The sequence below is a fragment of the Entelurus aequoreus genome, linkage group LG02, assembly GCF_033978785.1.
Source record: "Entelurus aequoreus isolate RoL-2023_Sb linkage group LG02, RoL_Eaeq_v1.1, whole genome shotgun sequence".
NCBI classification, from domain to species: Eukaryota; Metazoa; Chordata; class Actinopteri; order Syngnathiformes; family Syngnathidae; genus Entelurus; species Entelurus aequoreus.
This window is the reverse complement of record NC_084732.1, coordinates 12,147,800-12,171,942: the sequence shown is the minus strand read 5'-3', so window position 1 is coordinate 12,171,942 and position 24,143 is coordinate 12,147,800. Positions and strand designations below refer to the sequence as shown.

The window sequence follows — 24,143 nt, the reverse complement described above, 5'->3', positions numbered from 1 at the left end:
CTACGCCAGCCAGCCCTCATCTGCTCATCATCACCCGTGCTCACCTGCGTTCCAGCGATCGACGGAAGGACGAAGGACTTCACCCAATCATCCGTGCGGTCGGCGGCTAGCGTCGGATAGCGCGTCTGCTATCCAAGTAAGTCCTCCAAGTAAGTCCTCCTGGTTGTGTTGCTGCAGCCAGCCGCTAATACACCGATCCCACCTACAGCTTTCTTCTTTGCTGTCTCCATTGTTCATTAAACAAATTGCAAAAGATTCACCAACACAGATGTCCAGAATACTGTGGAATTATGAGATGAAAACAGAGCTTTTTGTATTGGATACAATTCGTCCCAATACTTCCACTTCAACCATTGACGTCACGCGCATACGTCATCATACATACGTCATCATACATACGTCATCATACATACGTCATCATACATACGGCATCACACATACGTCATCACACATACGTCATCATACATACGTCATCATACATACGTCATCATACATACGTCATCACACATACGGCATCACACATACGTCATCACACATACGTCATCATACATACGTCATCATACATACGTCATCATACATACGTCATCACACATACGTCATCACACATACGTCATCATACATACGTCATCACACATACGTCATCACACATACGTCATCATACATACGTCATCATACATACGTCATCATACATACGTCATCACACATACGTCATCATACATACGTCATCATACATACGTCATCATACATACGTCATCACACATACGTCATCACACATACGTCATCATACATACGTCATTATACATACGTCATCATACATACGTCATCATACATACGTCATCACACATACGTCATCATACATACGTCATCATACATACGTCATCACACATACGTCATCATACATACGTCATCATACATACGTCATCATACATACGTCATCACACATACGTCATCATACATACGTCATCACACATACGTCATCATACATACGTCATCATACATACGTCATCACACATACGTCATCATACATACGTCATCATACATACGTCATCATACATACGTCATCACACATACGTCATCATACATACGTCATCACACATACGTCATCATACATAAGTCATCATACATACGTCATCATACATACGTCATCACACATACGTCATCATACATACGTCATCATACATAGACCTTTTCAAGCGGAAGTTTGCCAGGAAATGTAAAATGTCACTTTATAAGTTAACGCGGCCGTATTGGCATGTGTTGCAATGTTAAGATGTCATCATTGATATATAAACTATCAGACTGCGTGGTCGCTAGTAGTGGCTTTCAGTAGGCCTTTCATTATTTTTCTTTTGTTTTTATGCAGTGACACCTCTCTGTATGTTTTTGTACCTTTTTTTTTTTTGTCAGTTTGCTTGATTTTATATGTGCTTGTGATGAAGAGGAAGGCAGGACATTGTGATGAAGAGGAAGGCAGGACATTGTGATGAAGAGGAAGGCAGGACATTGTGATGAAGAGGAAGGCAGGACATTGTGATGAAGAGGAAGGCAGGACATTGTGATGAAGAGGAAGGCAGGACATTGTGATGAAGAGGAAGGCAGGACATTGTGATGAAGAGGAAGGCAGGACATTGTGATGAAGAGGAAGGCAGGACATTGTGATGAAGAGGAAGGCAGGACATGGCCCCCCACTGTGACTGAAATGGAGGTTTTTTAAATTTATGTTGGAGGGAATGGGGAAAAGTCTCTGTTTCTCAGTACATGTATTAGGATTTCCCTATCAAATGAATTCATAAATAAATAAAAAAGAACATTGGGAAATAAACATCTGTGTGTGTGTGTGTGTGTGTGTGTGTGTGTGTGTGTGTGTGTGTGTGTGTGTGTGTGTGCCCAATGTTGAACTCCTGTGCTCCTGATTACAAGTGACAATCAGGCCCTGGTGTGTGTGCACTTAAACTATTTTACATGTAAGGACAATTAAATAGACAAGTGGATTAAAAATAAAAACTTTTAAAAATATAAATGTATTTTTTTTTTGAAAAAGGTATTATTTGACATGTTGTAGTCCATTTGCCAATTGGGTGACTTTGTTTTTTAATGTGCATAAAAAACTGGGAATCAGTTCTCATCGATAAAAAAACTCGGTTCGTTCACGAAGGTCACATCCCTATTAGAAATCAGGTGTCAGATCATGTGGTTTTTTTCCTAGCTCTTCACACACAAACACACTAAAACCTCTTTTTTGTTTCGGCAGAAAGTTTATTTCTCTTACCAGTACAGTCGGGGTTTTTTCTGGTCACATTTCATGTTATTGAGTGGGAAGCTCAGCCAACCACACGTTGAATTATGGTCAGAACAATATCGTCAACCAAACCCAAAGTCTCAGGAGGACTCTTAGGTTCAAACACTGATGGCATCTATTAAACAAGACAAGAAGCAAAGAATCAAACAGAGACATAATTAAATTTGGACTCAATATTGAGGAGAGTCGCCTTTACACTGTTCCCTTGTACAGTATCTCAGCACGCTCTGGCGAAAGATTGTACTCCTTTATTTTACTTTCTCCGACCACATGACCACAGCTGCTTCCAGAGGGAAGTGGGTCGTAAACAGCGTTGCCTTTGGTTACAGAACGGTTCAAAAGAAAAGATCGTAAAACACTTCAAAAAGACGTTCATAAAACATTTGAAAAAGGAGGTTCAAAAAGAGGTCGTCTGGAAATTGGGCAGATCCTGCCGTCTCTCCGCTTTGAAGTCCTTGGGTTAGAAAGGAACGCGCCCATGGAACACACTCGTCTATTTGCGCCAACGCTAAACAGGAAGTGCTTGAGACAGCAAAGCTTGAGGAATATTGCTGCTTCTGTTAGCACAGGACTACAATCCATGATGGCAACAACACTCCAAAATAAAAGAGTCCACATTGGAACAGCACAAGTAATCCCACCGTGGATACAAACACATCAAAGTAGTTATTAGTTGTTAGCCGTTCACTTTGTTTGAAAACCTTTTTAAAAGTCCTTACTTCTCATGTTTGGGAACCAAATCAAGCACTTAGGCATGGAGACAGTTTCTACAAACATGTGTGAAAGAATGGGCCGCTCTCAGTGATTTCCAGCGTGGAACTGTCACAGGATGCCACCTGTGCAACAAATCCAGTCTTCGCTCCTAAATATTCCAAAGTCAACTTTATTCTAAGAAAAGTGAAGAGTTTGGGAACAACAGCAACTCAGCCACCAAGTGGTAGGCCAGGTAAACTGACAGAGAGGTCAGCATAGTGCAAAGACTTTCTGCACAGTCACTTGCTACACAGCTCCAAACTTCATGTCACCTTCCAATTAGCCCACGTACAGTACGCAGAGAGCTTCAGGGAATGGGTTTCCATGGCCGAGCAGCTGCATCTAAGCCATACATCAGCAAGTCCAATGCAAAGCGTGGGATGCAGTGGTGTAAAGGACATCACCACTGGACTCTAGAGCCTTCTCTGGACTGATGAATCACACTTTTCCATCTGATGGACCAGTCTAGGTTTGGAGGTTGCCAGGAGAACGCTACATTTCGGACTGCATTGTGCCGAGTGTGACATTTGGTGGAGGAGGAATTATGCTGTGGGGTTGTTTTCCAGGAGTTGGGCTTGGCCCCTTAGTTCCAGTGAAAGGAACTTTGAATGCTCCAGGATACTGTAGTGGATTGTCTGAAGCTTAAGCAGGCAACAAAAGTAGTTTAGTACAACAAATTTATTTACCTATTATCAGAAGTGCAGGTTGAATTAAGTTGGCCGTGCAGACAGACCACATGTTACTCCGGAGTAAACAAGACACACACAAGCCAAAATCACTGTCGAGTTCCGGTCTTCTGCCATTTTTTATATGTCTCTTGTGCGTCATTGTTTGTTATCTAATGCGCCACGATTGTTTTGTTTTGGTTTTGTCTGTTCCAAAACAACCTCGTATCTCCTAGTCATATTTGGAAAATCTAAACATTCTGTAGACAGGTTGGCATAACTCCATATTCACCTTTGTCCCACAACTGGTCCATTTAATGGCACAAAATAGAAGAGAATTGAAAATGAGCGGACATTCTTAAAAGACAAGAAAAATAGGTCAAAGGTCAGAAATTCTACTACAATACTAAAACATTTTGGACAATTCCATGCTCCCAACCTTGTGGGAACAGTTTGGAGCGGGCCCCTTCCTCTTCCAACATGACTGTGCAACCAGTGCACAAAGCAAGGTCCATAAAGACATGGATGACAGAGTCTGGTGTGGATGAACTTGACTGGCCTGCACAGAGTCCTGACCTGAACACCTTTGGGTTGAATTAGAAGGGAGACTAAGAGCCAGGCCTTCTCCACCAACATCAGTGTGTGACCTCACCAATGCACTTTTGGAAGAATGGTGGAAAATTGCTATAAAGACACTCCGCAACCTTGTGGACAGCCCTCCCAGAAGAGTGGAAGCTGTAATAGCTGCAAAAGGTCATATTGAACCCTATGGGTTAGGAATGGGATGGCACTTCAACTTCATATGTGAGTGGCCAAATACTTTTGGCAATGTAGTGTATTAGTGAAAATCAGCGACGCTACCATGTACCGGTAGTAGCAACATTACATTCGGTGGAGTGCCCTACACAATAAGGTACGTCCATTCAACCAAAATAAAATGCATATTTTTGTACTGTTTCCATTCAAATAATATTTCTGTGAAATACAAAGTGATATTTACAGCACAAATAAGTCGCCGTGACGACGTCCAGCAGCTTTAATGACCGCTGTTGTTGTCGCCTGCACACTTGTGATTGGTTACTTGATACTTGTAAGAGAACCTTTGGTCACACACCCTGCAACTGAAGACTTTCTCGCCCGTGTGTGTTCTGGTGTGGCGGACAAACGCCGAACGGTCCGCAAAACTTTTGTTACAGAACGAGCAGGAATATGGTTTCTCCCCCGTGTGCGTTCTCTCGTGCGTTTTCATGTGTCCCTTGATGGAGAATTTTTTGCCGCAAACCGAGCAGCTGAAAGGTTTCTCCCCGGTGTGCGTTCTGGTGTGTTTCACCAATCCCGAGCGATCGCTGAAGCCGGTTTGGCAGACTGAGCAGGAAAAAGGCTTCTCGCCGGTGTGCGACCTCACGTGGGTTATCAAATGGGAACTTTCGGCAAATCTTTTGCCGCAGAAGGAGCAGGAAAAAGGTTTCTCTCCCGTGTGCGTTCGCATGTGTTTTATCAACACCGCGTGGACTCCAAAAGTAGAATTGCAGATTGAGCAGGAAAACGGTCTCTCTCCGGTGTGTGTCCTCGCGTGCATCAACAGGTTACCTCTTAAAGAGAAGCTTTTACCGCACACTGAGCAAAGGAAGGGTTTCTCCCCCGTGTGTGTTCGTGTGTGCGCGGTCAAACCTCCCTTGATAGAAAAGCTTTTACCGCACACCGAGCAGCTGAAGGGTTTCTTCCCAGTGTGAGATCTCGTGTGTCTTGTCAGATTTTTCTTGTTGCCAAAAATTTTGTCACATTGAGAGCATTGAAAGCGTGTGTTGCCAGTGTGACACGTCGTACCAGCTTTTACGTCTTCATCATCAGTGTCAGGAGATGTGGTGTCCTCGCTATCTGACAGAGGAGCTAAGTCTGCTGGTGATCCTCCACCATCACCTTCTGCTGTCATGTGTTGAGTTGAGCTGCTGCTTGGTCTCTCCGCCTCGCTCCTCTCCTCACTTTCACCTTTGACCTCATCTTCTTCACTCTTCACGACCACACGGATCATCGGGAACTCCTCCAATCCTTCAAGATGACTGATGCTGTGGTCCTCCTCTTCCTCTTTGAAGTGGCAGGGCTGTGGCTCCTCCTGCTGCTGGGGAGGAAGATGTTCTCCACGGACGTCTGCAAGAAGACAAAATAGGGATGTAACATTATGAACATTTCATGGGTTATTTGAACCAAAATAGTCCCGATTATCATTATTATCACTGTGTTGTTGGATGTGCTCAAAAATGTATTACACACACTCGGAAATCTTTGAACCAGGTATTATTTAATTGTATTTAATAAAACCGATTGACACACAGAAGAAATATGAAATATATTTCTGGCTTCTTAATTGTCAGATTCAAACACTGATGACATCTATTAAACAAGACAACAAGCAAAGAATCAAACAGAGACAGAATAAAATTTGGACTCAATTTTGAGGAGAGATGCGGCCACTGTACTCTCTGTACAGTCTTGCACCACGCTCTGCCAAAAGATTGCACTCCTCCTTCTTTATTTGAGTTTCTCCCCCCAACCTGACCACAGCTGCTTCCAGAGGGAAGTGGGTCGTAAACAGCGTTGCCTTTGGTTACAGAACAGTTCAAAAGAAGAGTTCCATAAAATAGTTCAAAGAGAGTTCGTAAAATACTTCAAAAAGAGTTCGTCTGGAAGTTGGGCAGATCCTGCCATCTCTCCGCTTTGAAGTCACAGTGGAGTTTTACGAGCATTCTTCTTGGTAGGTTTCAAAGACAGCCCCTGTCCTTGTGTCTTCTTGTCAGTAACACAATGTAATACAAAGTTTTTTGTGATAACTTACAATTATTCTAACAGTTATAGCCATGTTATTTTTATTTCACTGTTTAAATATGTTTTATCTTCTTTGTAAAGGTTTTAGAGCGTTTTTTTTTCATGATAAATAAAAAGGATTTTATGTGACGTGACACAAGTCCACTTCCTGTGGTCGTTATTCCTTCTAGTAAAGATCGATCACTCTGGTTTTTATCTTTGTGGAAAATATTGTACACAATGTGTTATGAGATGCGATGCAAGTGTGAGCCAGCATGACACTATTGTTCATTTTTTGAAATGTTTTTATTGTATTTTTTAAAAAATGGCGGTGATGATAATGTAAAAGAGGGATTTCTAATCACTATTAAATTGGAATTATTATTAATATTGATACTGTCGTTGATATTATCCATTTTTGTTTGACTACTTTTGGATTGTTCTGTGTCATGTTTGCGTGTCCTCTCAATTGCTATTCTGAATGTTGCTCGGCCGGGTTTGGTTTTGGAATTGTATTATTTTTTTGGGACTGATTAATAAAAACTAATTTTTTAAAAATCAAATAAAAAAATCACTCCGTTCTAAGAGAGATCAGCCTGTCATTCCAATCTACACAATTTAATAGTTTAGTGTGTGTTTATACAAGTTTAGATTGGGGTATGTCATTTCTTGATGGGGAAAAACGTTAATGTCTCTTGTACTCATGTTAGCATTTAAGCTACTAGCGCTAGAATGTTTTCCCCAGTAAATAAGCAATATCACCGGTCTGTAAGTTTATCAAGTGTTATCACAGGGCTCAAATTTAACCACGGCAACTGTGGCAAGTGCCGCGACCGCCCTCATCACTTACCGCCATGCCCTTAAAAAATTGACCAACATTTGCGGCAAGAACTTGTCGTGACCGCCCTTGACTTTTTACTTGTTAAAGGACGAGGGATGTAACAATAAACGGTATAATGATCATTTGCGATAAAATTCCAGACAGTAATACTGTCTGATTTTTAACTACCAAAAAAACGTAATTTATTAATGCATTTTAGGCAACAGGAAGTCAGGCGCATGCACACTAGCGTCGTCTGGCTTGATAATCATGGCGGACTAACGACACAGACTTTACTCCGGAGATTTCCTCTCGGAGTAAACGGAGCCAAGCGCTTGGTTTAACCTCATTTTCCCTCGCTTCCCGCCGTGCATTTAAGAGCGCACTGCTGTGTTTAGATGGAGACAGGTGTGGACAATTTTGTCCCCACACTAAAAGTATACAGAAAACTATTTGATGTTGCTATTTGATACAGCATCCATCATTCTGATTCTGAAACATGCAGCAGGCGATGTGTCGTGAACATTGTCACAACTTGTTTATAAAATCTTTACTTTGTTGACTGGGATGGTCACTCTTCCTTTTATTTAACTGCAAACTATATCAGTGTTGAAATAACATCAATACTAGCTCAAATGTTTTGTCATTTCATTGAATTGAACGCAGGCTGTGAAGATTGTGTATTCGATGTGAGAGGTGTCACTCCTCTTTATTTTTGTTGGCCAAACTGCTGTAGTGAACCAAGAGAAGAACACAGCTTGTTTATTAGACTTCATCTCCATTAGCCAAAATGCTTTGTGTTTTATTTTGATATCAAAAAGTAAACACAAGGATTTTTTTTACATTACTTGTGTTTCTTTATGTCACAAAGGTAATACTTCAAAAACATTAATGTGATATAGCACGTTGTTAATGTGTTATTGTGTGCAGTTAATTCCTATACGACATATTTCTGCTCAAACTCTAAATGGATCTGTCCCGATACAGCATCTACATTTACATATAAATGTTGTATCGTAGTTTTTCATTACACCGTTAATGGTTAGGTCCCTAGTACCTAAGAATGAAATGCACGGTTAAAGAGAATACAATATGTGGTAGAGATTCGGTAGAGATTCCAGGAACATCTGAGATCTTGGTGCAGGAGCACTAAATGACTGCCGCTAAAAAGGATATTAAGTTGGCCTATAATAGAAATGTTATGTGATGGCCACTTAAAATTTGAGCCTGACCAGCTGCGAGATGAACATTGCTACAAGCGAAGGAGATGGTAAAAAGACCAGACCATTTATCATTTGGACGTGATTCGGATTTAAGCCGTCCAACCGTCAGCATAAATTATATTCTGCAGAGAATGTGGGGCAACAATTTTGGGAAATTGTGTACCGACACTTGTCCCAGTGCACAGACATATCTGGACAACAACATCAGCAGACAGGTGTGGCAGAGAGTCCAGCAACTACAGGACTAACCCTAAACCTGCTGAAGGCGACCGTCTGGAGACTTTCCACACAAAACCTCACAGCCCACAGAAACGTAACCCTCTCTGGTGAAAGCGAGGGGCCGTTAAACCGAGGAAGGCTGCCGGAGCAGAAGGTGTCAACAGAACAGGTGTTGAAGAACTGTGTTGATCGGCTGGCTGGATTCTTCACCAGGATCTTCAACCAGCCTCTACCGGTCTGAAATCTTCCACTATAGACCCTCTGCCAAAGGACTGTGTTGATCGGATGGCTGGATTCTTCACCAGGATCTTCAACCAGCCTCTACCGGTCTGAAATCTTCCTCTATAGACCCTCTACCAAAAGACTGTGTTGATCGGCTGGCTGGACTCTTCACCAGGATCTTCAACGAGCCTCTACCGGTCTGAAATCTTCCACTATAGACCCTCTGCCAAAGGACTGTGTTGATCGGCTGGCTGGATTCTTCACCAGGATCTTCAACGAGCCTCTACCAGTCTGAAATCTTCCACTATAGACCCTCTGCCAAAGGACTGTGTTGATCGGCTGGCTGGATTCTTCACCAGGATCTTCAACCAGCCTCTACCGGTCTGAAATCTTCCACTATAGACCCTCTGCCAAAGGACTGTGTTGATCGGCTGGCTGGATTCTTCACCAGGATCTTCAACCAGCCTCTACCGGTCTGAAATCTTCCACTATAGACCCTCTGCCAAAGGACTGTGTTGATCGGATGGCTGGATTCTTCACCAGGATCTTCAACCAGCCTCTACCGGTCTGAAATCTTCCTCTATAGACCCTCTACCAAAAGACTGTGTTGATCGGCTGGCTGGACTCTTCACCAGGATCTTCAACGAGCCTCTACCGGTCTGAAATCTTCCACTATAGACCCTCTGCCAAAGGACTGTGTTGATCGGCTGGCTGGATTCTTTACCAGGATCTTCAACGAGCCTCTACCAGTCTGAAATCTTCCACTATAGACCCTCTGCCAAAGGACTGTGTTGATCGGCTGGCTGGATTCTTCACCAGGATCTTCAACCAGCCTCTACCGGTCTGAAATCTTCCTCTATAGACCCTCTACCAAAAGACTGTGTTGATCGGCTGGCTGGATTCTTCACCAGGATCTTCAACCAGCCTCTACCAGTCTGAAATCTTCCACTATAGACCCTCTGCCAAAGGACTGTGTTGATCGGCTGGCTGGATTCTTCACCAGAGTCTTCAACCAGCCTCTACCGGTCTGAAATCTTACAAACAAAAACTTGTCACACCGATAAATCCAACACAAGTTAACTGGGAAAATACACATTTAAGAACAGTAGGGCTGCAACTAACGATTATTTTGATCGTCGATTAGTCAACGACTATCTTAACGATTAGTCAACTAATCAGATAATAAAGTGTACACATATTTAATGGCTCTAATTTTTTCATCAACTTCTCAATGCAGCTTAAGTCATTTTAGACATCTGCTTACTAACAACAAAGATGACTAATTCATTCATTAATATTTATTCAAACTGTAACTGTGCTGATCATTCAGATGTTACAAAAATTACAATTATTATTAAAATGTTGCTATTAAAAAGAAAGGAAAGGCAAGGTGGTAAAAAACAAAAACAATTAACCTTGTTTATGTATTAAAAAACAGTTAAAATAGCAGCAATGAAACAAGAAAAGCATTTTGTGTTGTTTAAAAAGCAGATATATTGATTATTGATTAACAGTTTTAGCACTCCAATAGACTCAATGTGTAGAATTATATATTTGATTCATTATTAAAATGTTTAATAGATTGTATGTTTAATCTTATTACCTCCGCATTGGTGTGTGTGTGTGTGTGTGTGTGTGTGTGTGTGTGTGTGTGTGTGTGTGCGCACGGTTTTTATTGTGACTTTTTTTCAATTGAATAGTACCGCGATACTAATGAGTCATATTCGGTACTATACCACCTCTAAAAAGTACCTAAATGTGTGGTATCACCAAAACTAATGTCAAGTATCAAAGAAGAGAAGAATAAGTGATTATTACATTTTAACAGAAGTGTAGATAGAACATGTTGAAACAGAAAATAAGCAGATATTAACAGTAAATGAACAAGTGGATTAATAATACATTTTTACAGTTTGTCCCTCATAATGTGTACAAAATAATAGGTGTATAAATGACACAATATGTTACTGCAGACTAATTAGGAGTCTTTGTTTGTTTACTTACTACTAAAAGACAAGTTGTCTAGTATGTTCACTATTTTATTTAAGTGCTAAATTACAATAATAAACATATGTTTCATGTACTCTAAGATTTTTTGTTCAAATAAAGACAGTAAGGACATTTTTTGTGGTCCCCGTTATTTAGAAAAGTATCGAAATACATTTTGGGACCGGTACCAAAATATTGGTATCGGGACAACACTACGCTGCTTTAAAAAGTACTTGAATTGGTGTAAACAAAGTTTAGCTGGCTGATTTAGGCTAAAATGATAGTTAAAGTTATTTTTCACACAACTTTGTCTCACACTTGTTAGCTAGCTAGCAAGGTAGAAGCTAACACTCTTAGCAAGGCGGAGTCCGCATCCTCCCTTCAGACGTCCGACATCGTTCTCTGCCTTAAATGTTGGTGTATCACAGACGTGCTGACATAAAAACAAGGTCTTTGTTTGTTTACTTACTACTAAAAGACAAGTTGTCTAGTATGTTCACTATTTTATTTAAGTGCTAAATTACAATAATAAACATGTGTTTCATGTACTCTTAAGATTTTTTGTTCAAATAAAGACAGTAAGGACATTTTTTGTGGTCCCCGTTATTTAGAAAAGTATAGAAAAGTATCAAAATACATTTTGGGACTGGTACCAAAATATTGGTATCGGGACAACACTACCCTGCTTTAAAAAGTACTTGAATTGATGTAAACAAAGTTTAGCTGACTGATTTAGGCTAAAATGATAGTTAAAAGTTATTTTTCACACAACTTTGTCTCACACTTGTTAGCTAGCTAGCAAGGTAGAAGCTAACACTCTGCATCCTCCCTTCAGACGTCCGACATCGTTCTCTGCTTTAAATGTTGGTGTATCACAGACGTGCTGACATAAAAACAAGGTCTTTGTTTGTTTACTTACTACTAAAAGACAAGTTGTCTAGTATGTTCACTATTTTATTTAAGTGCTAAATTACAATAATAAACATGTGTTTCATGTACTCTTAAGATTTTTTGTTCAAATAAAGACAGTAAGGACATTTTTTGTGGTCCCCGTTATTTAGAAAAGTATAGAAAAGTATCAAAATACATTTTGGGACTGGTACCAAAATATTGGTATCGGGACAACACTACGCTGCTTTAAAAAGTACTTGAATTGATGTAAACAAAGTTTAGCAGACTGATTTAGGCTAAAATGATAGTTAAAGTTATTTTTCACACAACTTTGTCTCACACTTGTTAGCTAGCTAGCAAGGTAGAAGCTAACACTCCGCATCCTCCCTTCAGACGTCCGACATCGTTCTCTGCTTTAAATGTTGGTGTATCACAGACGTGCTGACATAAAAACAAGGTCTTTGTTTGTTTACTTACTACTAAAAGACAAGTTGTCTAGTATGTTCACTATTTTATTTAAGTGCTAAATTACAATAATAAACATGTGTTTCATGTACTCTTAAGATTTTTTGTTCAAATAAAGACAGTAAGGACATTTTTTGTGGTCCCCGTTATTTAGAAAAGTATAGAAAAGTATCAAAATACATTTTGGGACTGGTACCAAAATATTGGTATCGGGACAACACTACGTTGCTTTAAAAAGTACTTGAATTGATGTAAACAAAGTTTAGCTGACTGATTTAGGCTAAAATGATAGTTAAAGTTATTTTTCACACAACTTTGTCTCACACTTGTTAGCTAGCTAGCAAGGTAGAAGCTAACACTCTGCATCCTCCCTTCAGACGTCCGACATCGTTCTCTGCTTTAAATGTTGGTGTATCACAGACGTGCTGACATAAAAACAAGGTCTTTGTTTGTTTACTTACTACTAAAAGACAAGTTGTCTAGTATGTTCACTATTTTATTTAAGGACTAAATTACAATAATAAACATATGTTTCATGCACCCTAAAAATTTTTGTTACAATAAACACAATAATGACATTTTTTGTGGTCCCCTTTATTTAGAAAAGTATCGAAAAGTATCGAAATACATAATGGTACCGGTACCAAAATATTGGTATGGGCTCAACACTAGTATGAAGTGAGTCTCCCACGTGACTGAGGTATTAATAATACTTTACTTTGAATCTTCCATCCATCCATCCATTTTGTACCGCTTGTCCCTTTCGGGGTCGCGGGGGTGCTGGAGCCTAGCTCAGCTACAATCGTGCGGAAGGCGGGGTACACCCTGGACAAGTCACCACCTCATCACAGGGCCAACACAGATAGACAACATTCACACACTAGGGACCATTTAGTGTTGCCAATCAACCTATCCCCAGGTGCATGTCTTTGGAGGTGGGAGGGGCCTATCCCCAGGTGCATGTCTTTGGAGGTGGGAGGGGCCTATCCCCAGGTGCATGTCTTTGGAGGTGGGAGGGGCCTATCCCCAGGTGCATGTCTTTGGAGGTGGGAGGGGCCTATCCCCAGGTGCATGTCTTTGGAGGTGGGAGGGGCCTATCCCCAGGTGCATGTCTTTAGAGGTGGGAGGAAGCCGGAGTAGAACCCACGCAGTCCCGAGGAGAACATGCAAACTCCACACAGAAAGATCCCGAGCCCAGAATTGAACTCAGGACCTTCGTATTGTGAGGCACACGCACTAACCCCTGTACCACCGTGCCGCCCACTTTGAATCTTAGTTGTAGTAAAAACGAACCAAAAGTTTCCAAAATAAAAACGTGAAGATGAATTGGAAGTGCAAATGCCATCTGAGGAGAAGTTTATGTTTGGAACTATTTTCACTTCCACTCACTCACAACAAAGTTATTCATATTTACTACTTTTCCTTTGGGGGCTCATCGTTTAAATGTCTAACCGGAATTCGTTGTTGTCTTTGGCACACATGTCTTAAATCCACGCGTAGATCGCCACACTTTTGTTTCAGACAACTTTTAAGCAGGTAGTCTGCGGGTTCAAAGGTCAGCAGTTGGCTGTCAATCACTGACCTGATTGGAACTTGATGCGTCTCGTTGTCGCTCCTTCTCCTCTTTTCTTCCAAAAGTTCATCCTCCGACTCCGCTATTCTTCTTCCCAACACAACAAATGCTTCTTCAACACTTTCCATCCACACTTTGACGACGTTTGGCCAACCCTTTGTTCGCGGCTAACAAGCTAAGCTAGCCCGATTAGCTCCAGAGTCAACTGCAAAACCACAAATATTTATCATCGTTAGAAAGAAGGGAAGCCGCGCTAATGGACGTAATGTCGCCGATCTTGCTAATGTGCGACAAGAAGGAGATAGACGAGGAGAGAAATGGTCGACTGTTGAGTACAAAAATAACGGGTGCGGCAAACCAACTTTGCGCATGCGCATAATAACCGCCATCTTTGGAGTGTTGACGGCAAAGCAAAAGGGACAAAATACATTCGAACTTTGCGTGGTGCGACCTTGCACTGCTATTTGCTTTCTGTGGCTTTAAACAACCCGCGGCAATTTCTAAAAATACAATTTAAATAAATACAACATTTAAAAAGAGCAATAAAAGCGCAAACAGGTGAAATTTAAGAAGAAGAAGTTGCAATGTTGACTAATAACACAAAGCTGCCACACTATTTTTCTTGGAAGCTGTCATTGCTCAAATAATAATGAATCAAAATCAATGTTGTGATAAGTTATTGACCTTTTAAATGCTCAATTACGTCACATTAAAATACAATGATTTTTCGGGGGAATTATTGCATGGTTTGCCTACTTGACATATAAAAAAAGTTGTTTATTTTTACAAAAAGTCATTAACACAAACAAAAATAGTAATAATGATTAAAAATGTATAACCAACATTGATTCTAGAGACTTTAGAGTTGAAAGTAAAACCAACAAAATAAAATATTACTTATTTTTAACACTTATAATTTTAGTTGCTTTTTTTTTTTTTCAAATTGTCATTGCTCAAAACATAATAATGAATTTATAATAACTGTGTTATGAATTATTGACCTATTTAAGGCTCCCATTACTTCACATTAAATATTGTATATTATGTGTTTGAGCTACTAAAATTGTGTTTTCTTTGACAAAAAGAGCATAAAACATTTTACTAACTTCATGTCGACATTTAGACCTGGAATGTATCTAGAGCGTAAATAAAAGTGTTGAATAATAATACAAATATATGATTTATTTCTAACATTTTTATAACTGAGACCCTTGGACCAAATTTGAAGAGAGACCCTAAAGGTTGAAAAAAAAATTAAAAAATGTATAGAATGTGTTGGTTTTGAAAATGAAAAATATCAAGTATTACTTATTTTTAACACTTTTAAAAGTGAGGCTTTTTGGATCCCTAAGAAATGTAGTTGGATTTTTTTGTAAACTATCCTTGCTCAAAACATAATTCATTTATATTAACTGTGTTATGAATTATTGATCTATTCAAGGCTCCCATTACTTCACATTAAATATTGTACATCATGTGTTTGAGCTACTAAAATTGGGTTTTCTTTGACGAAAAAAACATTAAACATTTTACTAACTTCATATCGACATTTAGACCTGAAATGTATCTATAGGGTGAGTAAAAACGTTGAATAATAATACAAACATATGATTTATTTCTAAAATTTTTATGACTGAGACCCTTGGACCAAATTAGGCTTTCATTTTTCAGTGTGGCCCTGGGTGGAAAAAAGTAGGACACCCATGTTTTAAAGTAAGCACATCCCTAAATATGTGATTGCTGTGTACATATTTATTCTTTCCTAGTATATTAGGTGCATCCTAATGGCGTACAATGGTGTAACACTGTGTAATACATGTGTAATACTTGCGTAATACATGTGTAATACACGTGTAATACATGTGTAATACATGTGTAATACATGTGTTGTATGCACACATACATCCTCGTCTGCTTCAAGTGTCATTTCTCCACAATAATGCTCTTCATCTTTTGTTTTTTGTATGTGCTCCTATTATTACGAGTGTCAGTGTTAACTATGTAAGTTTCTCATAATGATTAGAAATCACGAATTGAACAGATACTTTATTAATCTCCTAAAGGAAATTAAGATTCCAGTTCAACAAAGTATATTTACAAACTGATTAACACGTCACAGCACATCATATTTACATTTCAATTCGCCTCGTCATCGTCGGAGTCATCGTTCAGTCTCCTTTTTAATTCAGTGTGCATCCTCATGTGACGAACCAATACGGAGCGATATCGAAAGCTCATGGTGCAGACTGAGCAGGTAAAAGGCTTCTCTCCAGTATGAATTCTGGAGTGAATGACCAAATTCGCATTTTGAGCAAATCGTTGACCGCACAATGAGCAAGAAAAAGGTTTCTCTCCCGTGTGTCTTCTTGAGTGTCGGATTAAATTTGCATTCTGAGTGAATTTTTGACCGCACACAGAGCAGATGAAAGGTTTCTCCCCCGTGTGTATTCGTGTGTGCCTTATCAAATGTGCACTTTGAGAAAATCTATGGCCGCAGAATGAGCAAGTGAAAGGTTTCTCCTTGGTGTGCGTTCGCTTGTGTTTGTACAGCGTCGAACGATGACCAAAACTTTTCTTGCAGATTGAGCAGGAGAAGTGTTTCCTCATGTGCGACGTCATTTGATCGTGACAAGAAAATCGTTGCTTGCAAACTGAGCACGTGAAAGGTTTCTCCGCCGTGTGATTTCTCATGTGTCTTTTCAGATTCCCCTTGTTAGCAAACGTTTTGTCACAGTGAGCGCATGTGAAGCGTGTGTTGTTAGCGTGATGTGTTTGATCGGCTTTAGAGTCCTCGTCATCAGTGTCTGCAGAGTGTGTGTCCTCACTATCTGATAGTGGAGCAATGAGGTGGTCTTCTGATCCTCCACTGTGGTCTCCATCAGCTTCTGTCGCCACGTGTTGAGTTGAGCTGCTGCTTGGAGGCTCCTCTTCACTTTCACCTCTGACCTCGTCATCTTCATTCTTCACCACGACACCGATGGCCGGGAACATCTCGAGTCCTTCAAGATGCTCTCCCAGCATTTCCTCTTTAATGAGGGGCTGCCGAGGTTTCTCCCGCTTCACCCTGGAATCGTCTGCAGACACAAGAAGACAAAAAAGAGGGTCAGAAGAGGAAAATGAAGACAGATTGTGCCCCAGACAATGGATGACATCAAAACTGTTGTATTAGCATATAAGGGATCAAGTCAATTGTCTCACATTTCACACAATTGAGCTTGGGGAGACTAGGTCACTTATCTGGACACATCAAAACACCACATTGGTAGGGGTGTAACGGTACGTGTATTTGTATTGAACCGTTTCGGTACGGGGGTTCCGGTTCGGTTTGGAGGGGTACCGAACGAGTTTCCACACGGACATATTAAGTAGCGTAACGCACGTTGTGTAAACAATGCACACCGAGGCACAACACACGGCATGCTAGCAGCTAACGGGCTAGGATAGACTGACCATACGTCCTCTTTTCACCGGACATGTCCTCTTTTGCGGAGCTGTCAGGGCGGAGTTTCTTAAATTATTTTTTGCAAATATTAGCTCATTTGGAATTTGATGCCTGCAACATGTTTCAAAAAAGCTGGCACAAGTGGCAAAAAATACTGATAAAAGTTGAGGAATGCTCATCAAAGTCTTAGTTGGAACATCCCACAGGTGAACAGGCTAATTGGGAACAGGTGGGTGCCATGATTGGGTATAAAAGTAGATTCCATGAAATGCTCAGTCATTCCCAAACAAGGACGGGGCGAGGGTCACCGCTTTGTCAACAAATGCCTGAGCAAATTGTTTAAGAACAACATTTCTCAACAAGGAATTTTAGGAATTTCACCATCTACGCTCCGTAATATCATCAAAAGGTTCAGAGAATTTGGAGAAATCACTGCACGTAAGCCATGATATTACACACCTTGGATCCCTCAGGCGGTACTGCATCAAAAAGCGGCATCAGTGTGTAAAGGATATCACCACATGGGCTCAGGAACACTTCAGAAAACCACTGTCAGTAACTACAGTTGGTCGCTACATTTGTAAGTGCAAGTTAAAACTCTACTATGCAAAGCCAAAGCCATTTATCAACAACACCCAGAAACGCTTCGCTGGGCCCGAGCTCATCTAAGATGGACTGATGCAAAGTGGAAAAGTGTTCTGTGGTCTGACGAGTCCACATTTCAAATAGTTTTTGGAAACTGTGGATGTCGTGTCCTCCGGACCAAAGAGGAAAAGAACCATCCGGGTAAACCTTTACCATATATGGAGAGTCCCGTTGACATAACTGAGGCAAAATGTGTTAAAAAAATAAAGTAAAAAATTGGGTAAATTGAGCAAGTTTGAAAAATTGTTTCGAAAATATCTCCGCCATGCCTCCATGGTTTGATTAAACACTTTCGGGACTTATGGGGATCAAATACACAAAAACGGGTACCAACAGGCAAAAAAGGTTGCTTTGTATCCAAAATGGCAACAGCCCAGGATGCATGTGCATGTACGAGCCAGTCTGCCTCACAACAAGAAGATTGAAGAAAAAGAAGGAGCTTATAGATTACAACGTCAGACCGCAACTGATTAACAATGGTGGACTCGTGCAAAGCCCTATGGGTAATCCTTTACCATATATGGAGATTCTCGTTGACATAACTAAGGCAAAATTTGTTAAAAAAAATAACGTCAAAAATTGGGTAAATTGCACAAGCTGGGAAGATTGTTTTGTAAATTTCTCCTCCATGGTTTGATGAAACATTTCCGGGACTTATGGGGATCTAAAATACACAAAACAGGTACCAACAGGCAAAAAAAAGTCCAAATGGCAACAGCGCAGGATGCATGTGCATGTACGAGCCAGTCTGCCTCACAACAAAGGGATTGAGGAAAAAGAAGGAATTTATAGACTACAACGTCGGACTACAACTGATTAACAATGGCGGACTCGAGCAAAGCCCTTCGGGTAAACATTTACCATATATGGAGAGTCCCGTTGACATAACTGAGGCAACATTTGTTAAAACAATAAAGTAAAAAATTGGGTAAATTGAGCAAGTTGGGAAAATTGTTTTGTAAATATCTCCTCCATGCCTCCATGGTTTGATGAAACATTTCCAGGACTTATGGGGATCTAAAATACACAAAGCAGGTACCAACAGCCCAAAAAGGTTGCTTTTGCAAAATAGGACCCCTTAAAATAACGTGGTATTATACGAGTTGGTTATGTTCAACAAATTAAGTTTTGTGTTGATTCGTTAAATATTCGTGGGACTAACATTTTTTAGTCACGTGAACCAAACTAGTCACGTGAGGTCCGGAGCTTTCTATATATGGACATGGGAAAAAAATGGAGTCACGTTTTTCAGCATGCTGGTTTGAAATAATATTCTAAATCACACTTCTGATGAGCGTTTAAGAATGCTGCTAAAAAGAAAACACGACTGAAGTGTCATGTTTCTTGTCACACTTGTGTCATGTTTCTTGTCACACTAGTCACACTAGTGTCATGTTTCTTGTCACACTAGACACACCAGTGTCATGTTTCTTGTCACACTAGTCACACTAGTGTCATGTTTCTGGTCACACTAGTGTCATGTTTCTTGTCACACTAGTCACACTAGTGTCATGTTTCTTGTCACACTAGTCACACTAGTGTCATGTTTCTTGTCACACTAGTCACACTAGTGTCATGTTTCTTGTCACACTTGTCACACTAGTGTCATGTTTCTTGTCACACTAGTGTCATGTTTCTTGTCACACTAGTCACACTAGTGTCATGTTTCTTGTCACACTTGTCACACTAGTGTCATGTTTCTTGTCACACTTGTCACACTAGTGTCATGTTTCTTGTCACACTTGTCACACTAGTGTCATGTTTCTTGTCACACTTGTCACACTAGTGTCATGTTTCTTGTCACACTTGTCACACTAGTGTCATGTTTCTTGTCACACTTGTCACACTAGTGTCATGTTTCTTGTCACACTAGTCACACTAGTGTCATGTTTCTTGTCACACTAGTCACACTAGTGTCATGTTTCTTGTCACACTAGTAACACTAGTGTCATGTTTCTGGTCACACTAGTCACACTAGTGTCATGTTTCTTGTCACACTAGTCACACTAGTATCATGTTTCTTGTCACACTTGTCACACTAGTGTCATGTTTCTTGTCACACTAGTCACACTAGTGTCATGTTTCTTGTCACACTAGTCACACTAGTGTCATGTTTCTTGTCACACTAGTCACACTAGTGTCATGTTTCTTGTCACACTAGTCACACTTGTCACACTAGTGTCATGTTTCTTGTCACACTAGTCACACTAGTGTCATGTTTCTTGTCACACTAGTCACACTAGTGTCATGTTTCTTGTCACACTAGTCACACTAGTGTCATGTTTCTTGTCACACTAGTCACACTAGTGTCATGTTTCTTGTCACACTAGTCACACTTGTCACACTAGTGTCATGTTTCTTGTCACACTAGTCACACTAGTGTCATGTTTCTTGTCACACTAGTCACACTAGTGTCATGTTTCTGGTCACACTAGTCACACAAGTGTCATGTTTCTTGTCACACTAGTCACACTAGTGTCATGTTTCTTGTCACACTAGTGTCATGTTTCTTGTCACACTAGTCACACTAGTGTCATGTTTCTTGTCACACTAGTCACACTAGTGTCATGTTTCTTGTCACACTAGTCACACTTGTCACACTAGTGTCATGTTTCTTGTCACACTAGTCACACTAGTGTCATGTTTCTTGTCACACTAGTCACACTAGTGTCATGTTTCTTGTCACACTAGTCACACTTGTCACACTAGTGTCATGTTTCTTGTCACACTAGTCACACTTGTCACACTAGTGTCATGTTTCTTGTCACACTGTGGCTTTAGACATCATGTCAATGACATCCATTAAAATACCACGTGATCCAATCCATGCAATATATCCAGCCATAGACATGTTCTGAGGGTACGCAGCATGGAGCGCTACTGCCTACTGGCGCTGACGAGACGCGGGGCCGCCATCTTGGAGTGGTGATCCGCTCCACTCAGTGCAATTCATTTGGCAGGAGCAATGAACTGTCAGCGCATTTAATTCATCTTACCTCACTGAATACCACTGATTTTCACCCCCTTTTTTGTCATAAGTGTAGCTATGATAAAGGACACATGTTTTATTATTCATAGTTTGCTGAACAGTAATAGAATATTCTTATATGCTAGAAGTGACCAGATCAAAACTGGGAATATAATCCCAGCTATTTTTAAGTGTAAGAAACAATATGATGAGGTTATATAAACATGCTACATAAACAATGTATGAATACATTAGATATCTATATATCTTATAGACTGTATCTCTGTTGCTGCAGCAGCAGAGACTTTATTCTGTCTTGACACTTTGTATTGATATTTTCTATTACATTCTTCCCTTAAATGATCATGTTTACACGGATTGTTTTATATGTATTTTTGATGTATGTCGCTTTGGATAAAAGCGTCTGCCAAATACTTCAACATAAACATATATAAACACCTGAAAGTCTTTTGATCAGCTAAAAGCACCAATCTGTTTCACTGGATTCAGAATAAAAGCAAATTCTGTCTTACCCAACAATGTTAGTATTTGAATATTGTGACTTGAAGACTTATTCCTGGTTACAATTATACTGTTAAGAAAGTATTGTCTTATACTTTGCCTGAAATGAGATTGCATCATAATCAGTGGCGGCTGCTGAATTTTGTTTTAGGTGTCACAATCATTTATTTCAACTTTGTTTTTCATTGATAAGCAATTCTATTATGGTCATACTCTTGTTTGCTAGCGGCTAGCATTTCAGTACTATTGAAGATCTTTGCTCCTTCTCAACTCTGTGCTAATATTCTTTTCACAAAATACAACCAATAGTACGTTAATGTTAAATCTTACTTGTGAAAAGTAATCCCCCGATTCCTATTTTCAACAGTCCGCTCATTTAAGCGGGAAAACGCTGAACACCATCTTTGTTTTCTACCTGTCAACTGTCAGTTTAGCATCTTTGTTTTCTACCTGTCAACTGTCAGTTTAGCATCTTTGTTTTCTACCTGTCAACTGTCAGTTTAGCATCTTTGTTTTCTACCCGTCAACTGTCAGTTTAGCATCTTTGTTTTCTACCTGTCAACTGTCAGTTTAGCATCTTTGTTTTCTACCTGTCAACTGTCAGTTTAGCATCTTTGTTTTCTACCCGTCAACTGTCAGTTTAGCATCTTTGTTTTCTACCCGTCAACTGTCAGTTTAGCATCTTTGTTTTCTACCTGTCAACTGTCAGTTTAGCATCTTTGTTTTCTACCTGTCAACTGTCAGTTTAGGATCTTCGTTTTCTACCTGTCAACTGTCAGTTTAGCATCTTTGTTTTCTACCTGTCAACTGTCAGTTTAGCATCTTTGTTTTCTACCTGTCAACTGTCACTTTAGCATCTTTGTTTTCTACCTGTCAACTGTCACTTTAGCATCTTTGTTTTCTACCTGTCAACTGTCAGTTTAGGCTGCTCGCCGGCTCCTCATCACCACTTCAAGATGGTTGCCCAATTTCTCTATTGCGTCTATTTATAACATGTCTATGGATGCAATACTACTTTTTCAAACTTCCACCATTTCCACATTTTTCAACCTATTCAAACCATTCCACCTTCAACACATTCCACCATCCTGGAAATTCCAACTACCCTTTTCCAAGTTCAAAATAATTCCAGGATTTTCCAGAATTCCTGGTTTTCCAAAGCCCTATTTCCACTCTTTTTTCTGGCGACTACTCCTTCCACATTTTTCAACCCACTTCAACCGTCCAACATTCCTCTTAATCAGGACAAAAACGAAGTTGTTTTTTGAACTGGGAAAATTCCTGGTTTTCCAGAAATTCCAGGAATTCCATAATACCATTTCTCAATTCAACATGTCCCACAATTCCCACATTTTTCATTTGATTCAAACTGTTCCAACTTCAAAATATTCAGCCTGTTCAGGAACTGTGTGCTCTACTTCAACAATTCTAAAAAAAAGTTCCAGGATTTCCCATATTTTTTTTTTTTTTCATTTTCCCCGATCTACCTGTCAACTGTCAGTTTCTGCTGCTTGCCGGCTCCTCATCACCACTTCAAGATGGCGGCCCAATTTCTCGCGTCACAGCAGCCAATGCTGCGTCTACTTATAACATGTCTATGGAGCCGTTCCTGCCTTTATTTCCGGTAGTCAGCAGAATGACGTCACATTCAGCCTGACAGTTGACACACAGCACCCCCTGCTGGCCAACCAGAGTAGTGCAGAAGGACACAACTTAACGTAAACCCAATTTTTGTGTCTAACAGCAGTGATAAAGAAGTAAACAAACCTTTTCTGTGTGCCACAACTTGATGTTTGTTGAAGAGAGCGTCCAGTAGTTGACGTTGTCGCTCGTTCTCCTCTTTTGTTCTAGAAAGTTCCTCCTCGTATTCTGCTATCGTTCTTTCTAACACTACAAATATTTCTTCCACAGCAGCAGTTAGTCGCTGCTTCACCAACACTCTCAGCATTTCTACTTGACACATTTTCACACAACCACAACACTTTAGCGACGTGTCGATCACTTCCGCTTTGTCTCTTTTGTTAGCAGCTAGCGAGCTAAGTTAAGCTAGCGAGCTAAGCTAGCGTGAAGGAGAGACGACTTATCCTGACACGAACGATGAAATATCGACGTTTATGGCTTCGTGTTATGCAAATAAACACACATCTAGAATGAAGGACTATCGACGTGACGTAGGCGCAAATATAAACACAATAACGACGCCGTATTGCTAAAGTTCATCTTTGTGGTCTGGTGCTACGAGTACGTCATAACTACGGCAACTCCACTTGGACAAATGTGTGGCTGCCTAAACATACGCACATTATAGGCTTTTTTTAAATCTATACTAGAGATGAACAGGTATAATCAAAGTAAAAACACAATATAGAGCATAAAAAGTATATGAATATTAAAAAAAATAAAAAATATATATTGTACCGAACTTTTAAAAGATAGATATTTTGTTTATTACATGTGGTCTGGGGACATATACATACAATTACAAAACTAATTTTTAATTTACAAAAGAGAGAAAAAAAAAGGATCTGGATTGTCAAGATTCAACAATTTTTAATAAAGGTACGGATTTAATGACGTTATAGATCAGTGCTTTTCAATTTTGTCAAGACAGAATTCCTAAACTGAATAATTGTTGAGAACTTGAC

General features: G+C 40.0%; 1 protein-coding gene across 1 annotated transcript; it reads right to left on the bottom strand.

Moving 5' to 3' along the window:
• Positions 1 to 2,260: 2,260 nt before the first annotated feature.
• LOC133630217 (zinc finger protein 391-like) lies at positions 2,261 to 23,772 on the bottom strand. Its single transcript, XM_062021672.1, has 3 exons — positions 23,266 to 23,772; positions 16,747 to 16,995; positions 2,261 to 5,865 (listed from the first exon to the last, which is right to left on the bottom strand). The coding sequence occupies exons 1-3, from the start codon at positions 23,459 to 23,461 to the stop codon at positions 4,754 to 4,756; spliced, it is 1,557 nt and encodes a 518-aa protein (XP_061877656.1). The 5' UTR covers positions 23,462 to 23,772; the 3' UTR covers positions 2,261 to 4,753.
• Positions 23,773 to 24,143: the final 371 nt, after the last annotated feature.

Bases quoted from the DNA above. Each gene is read 5' to 3' on its own strand.
- LOC133630217 (XM_062021672.1), bottom strand. From the start codon at position 23,461: ATGTGTCAAGTAGAAATGCTGAGAGTGTTGGTGAAGCAGCGACTAACT. The intron at 16,996-23,265 runs GTTTGTTTACTT...TTGTGTCTGCAG, and splicing joins AGTTGTGGCACACAGAAAAG to ACGATTCCAGGGTGAAGCGG. The intron at 5,866-16,746 runs GTGAGGACACAC...GTCTTCTTGCAG, and splicing joins CATTGCTCCACTATCAGATA to ACGTCCGTGGAGAACATCTT.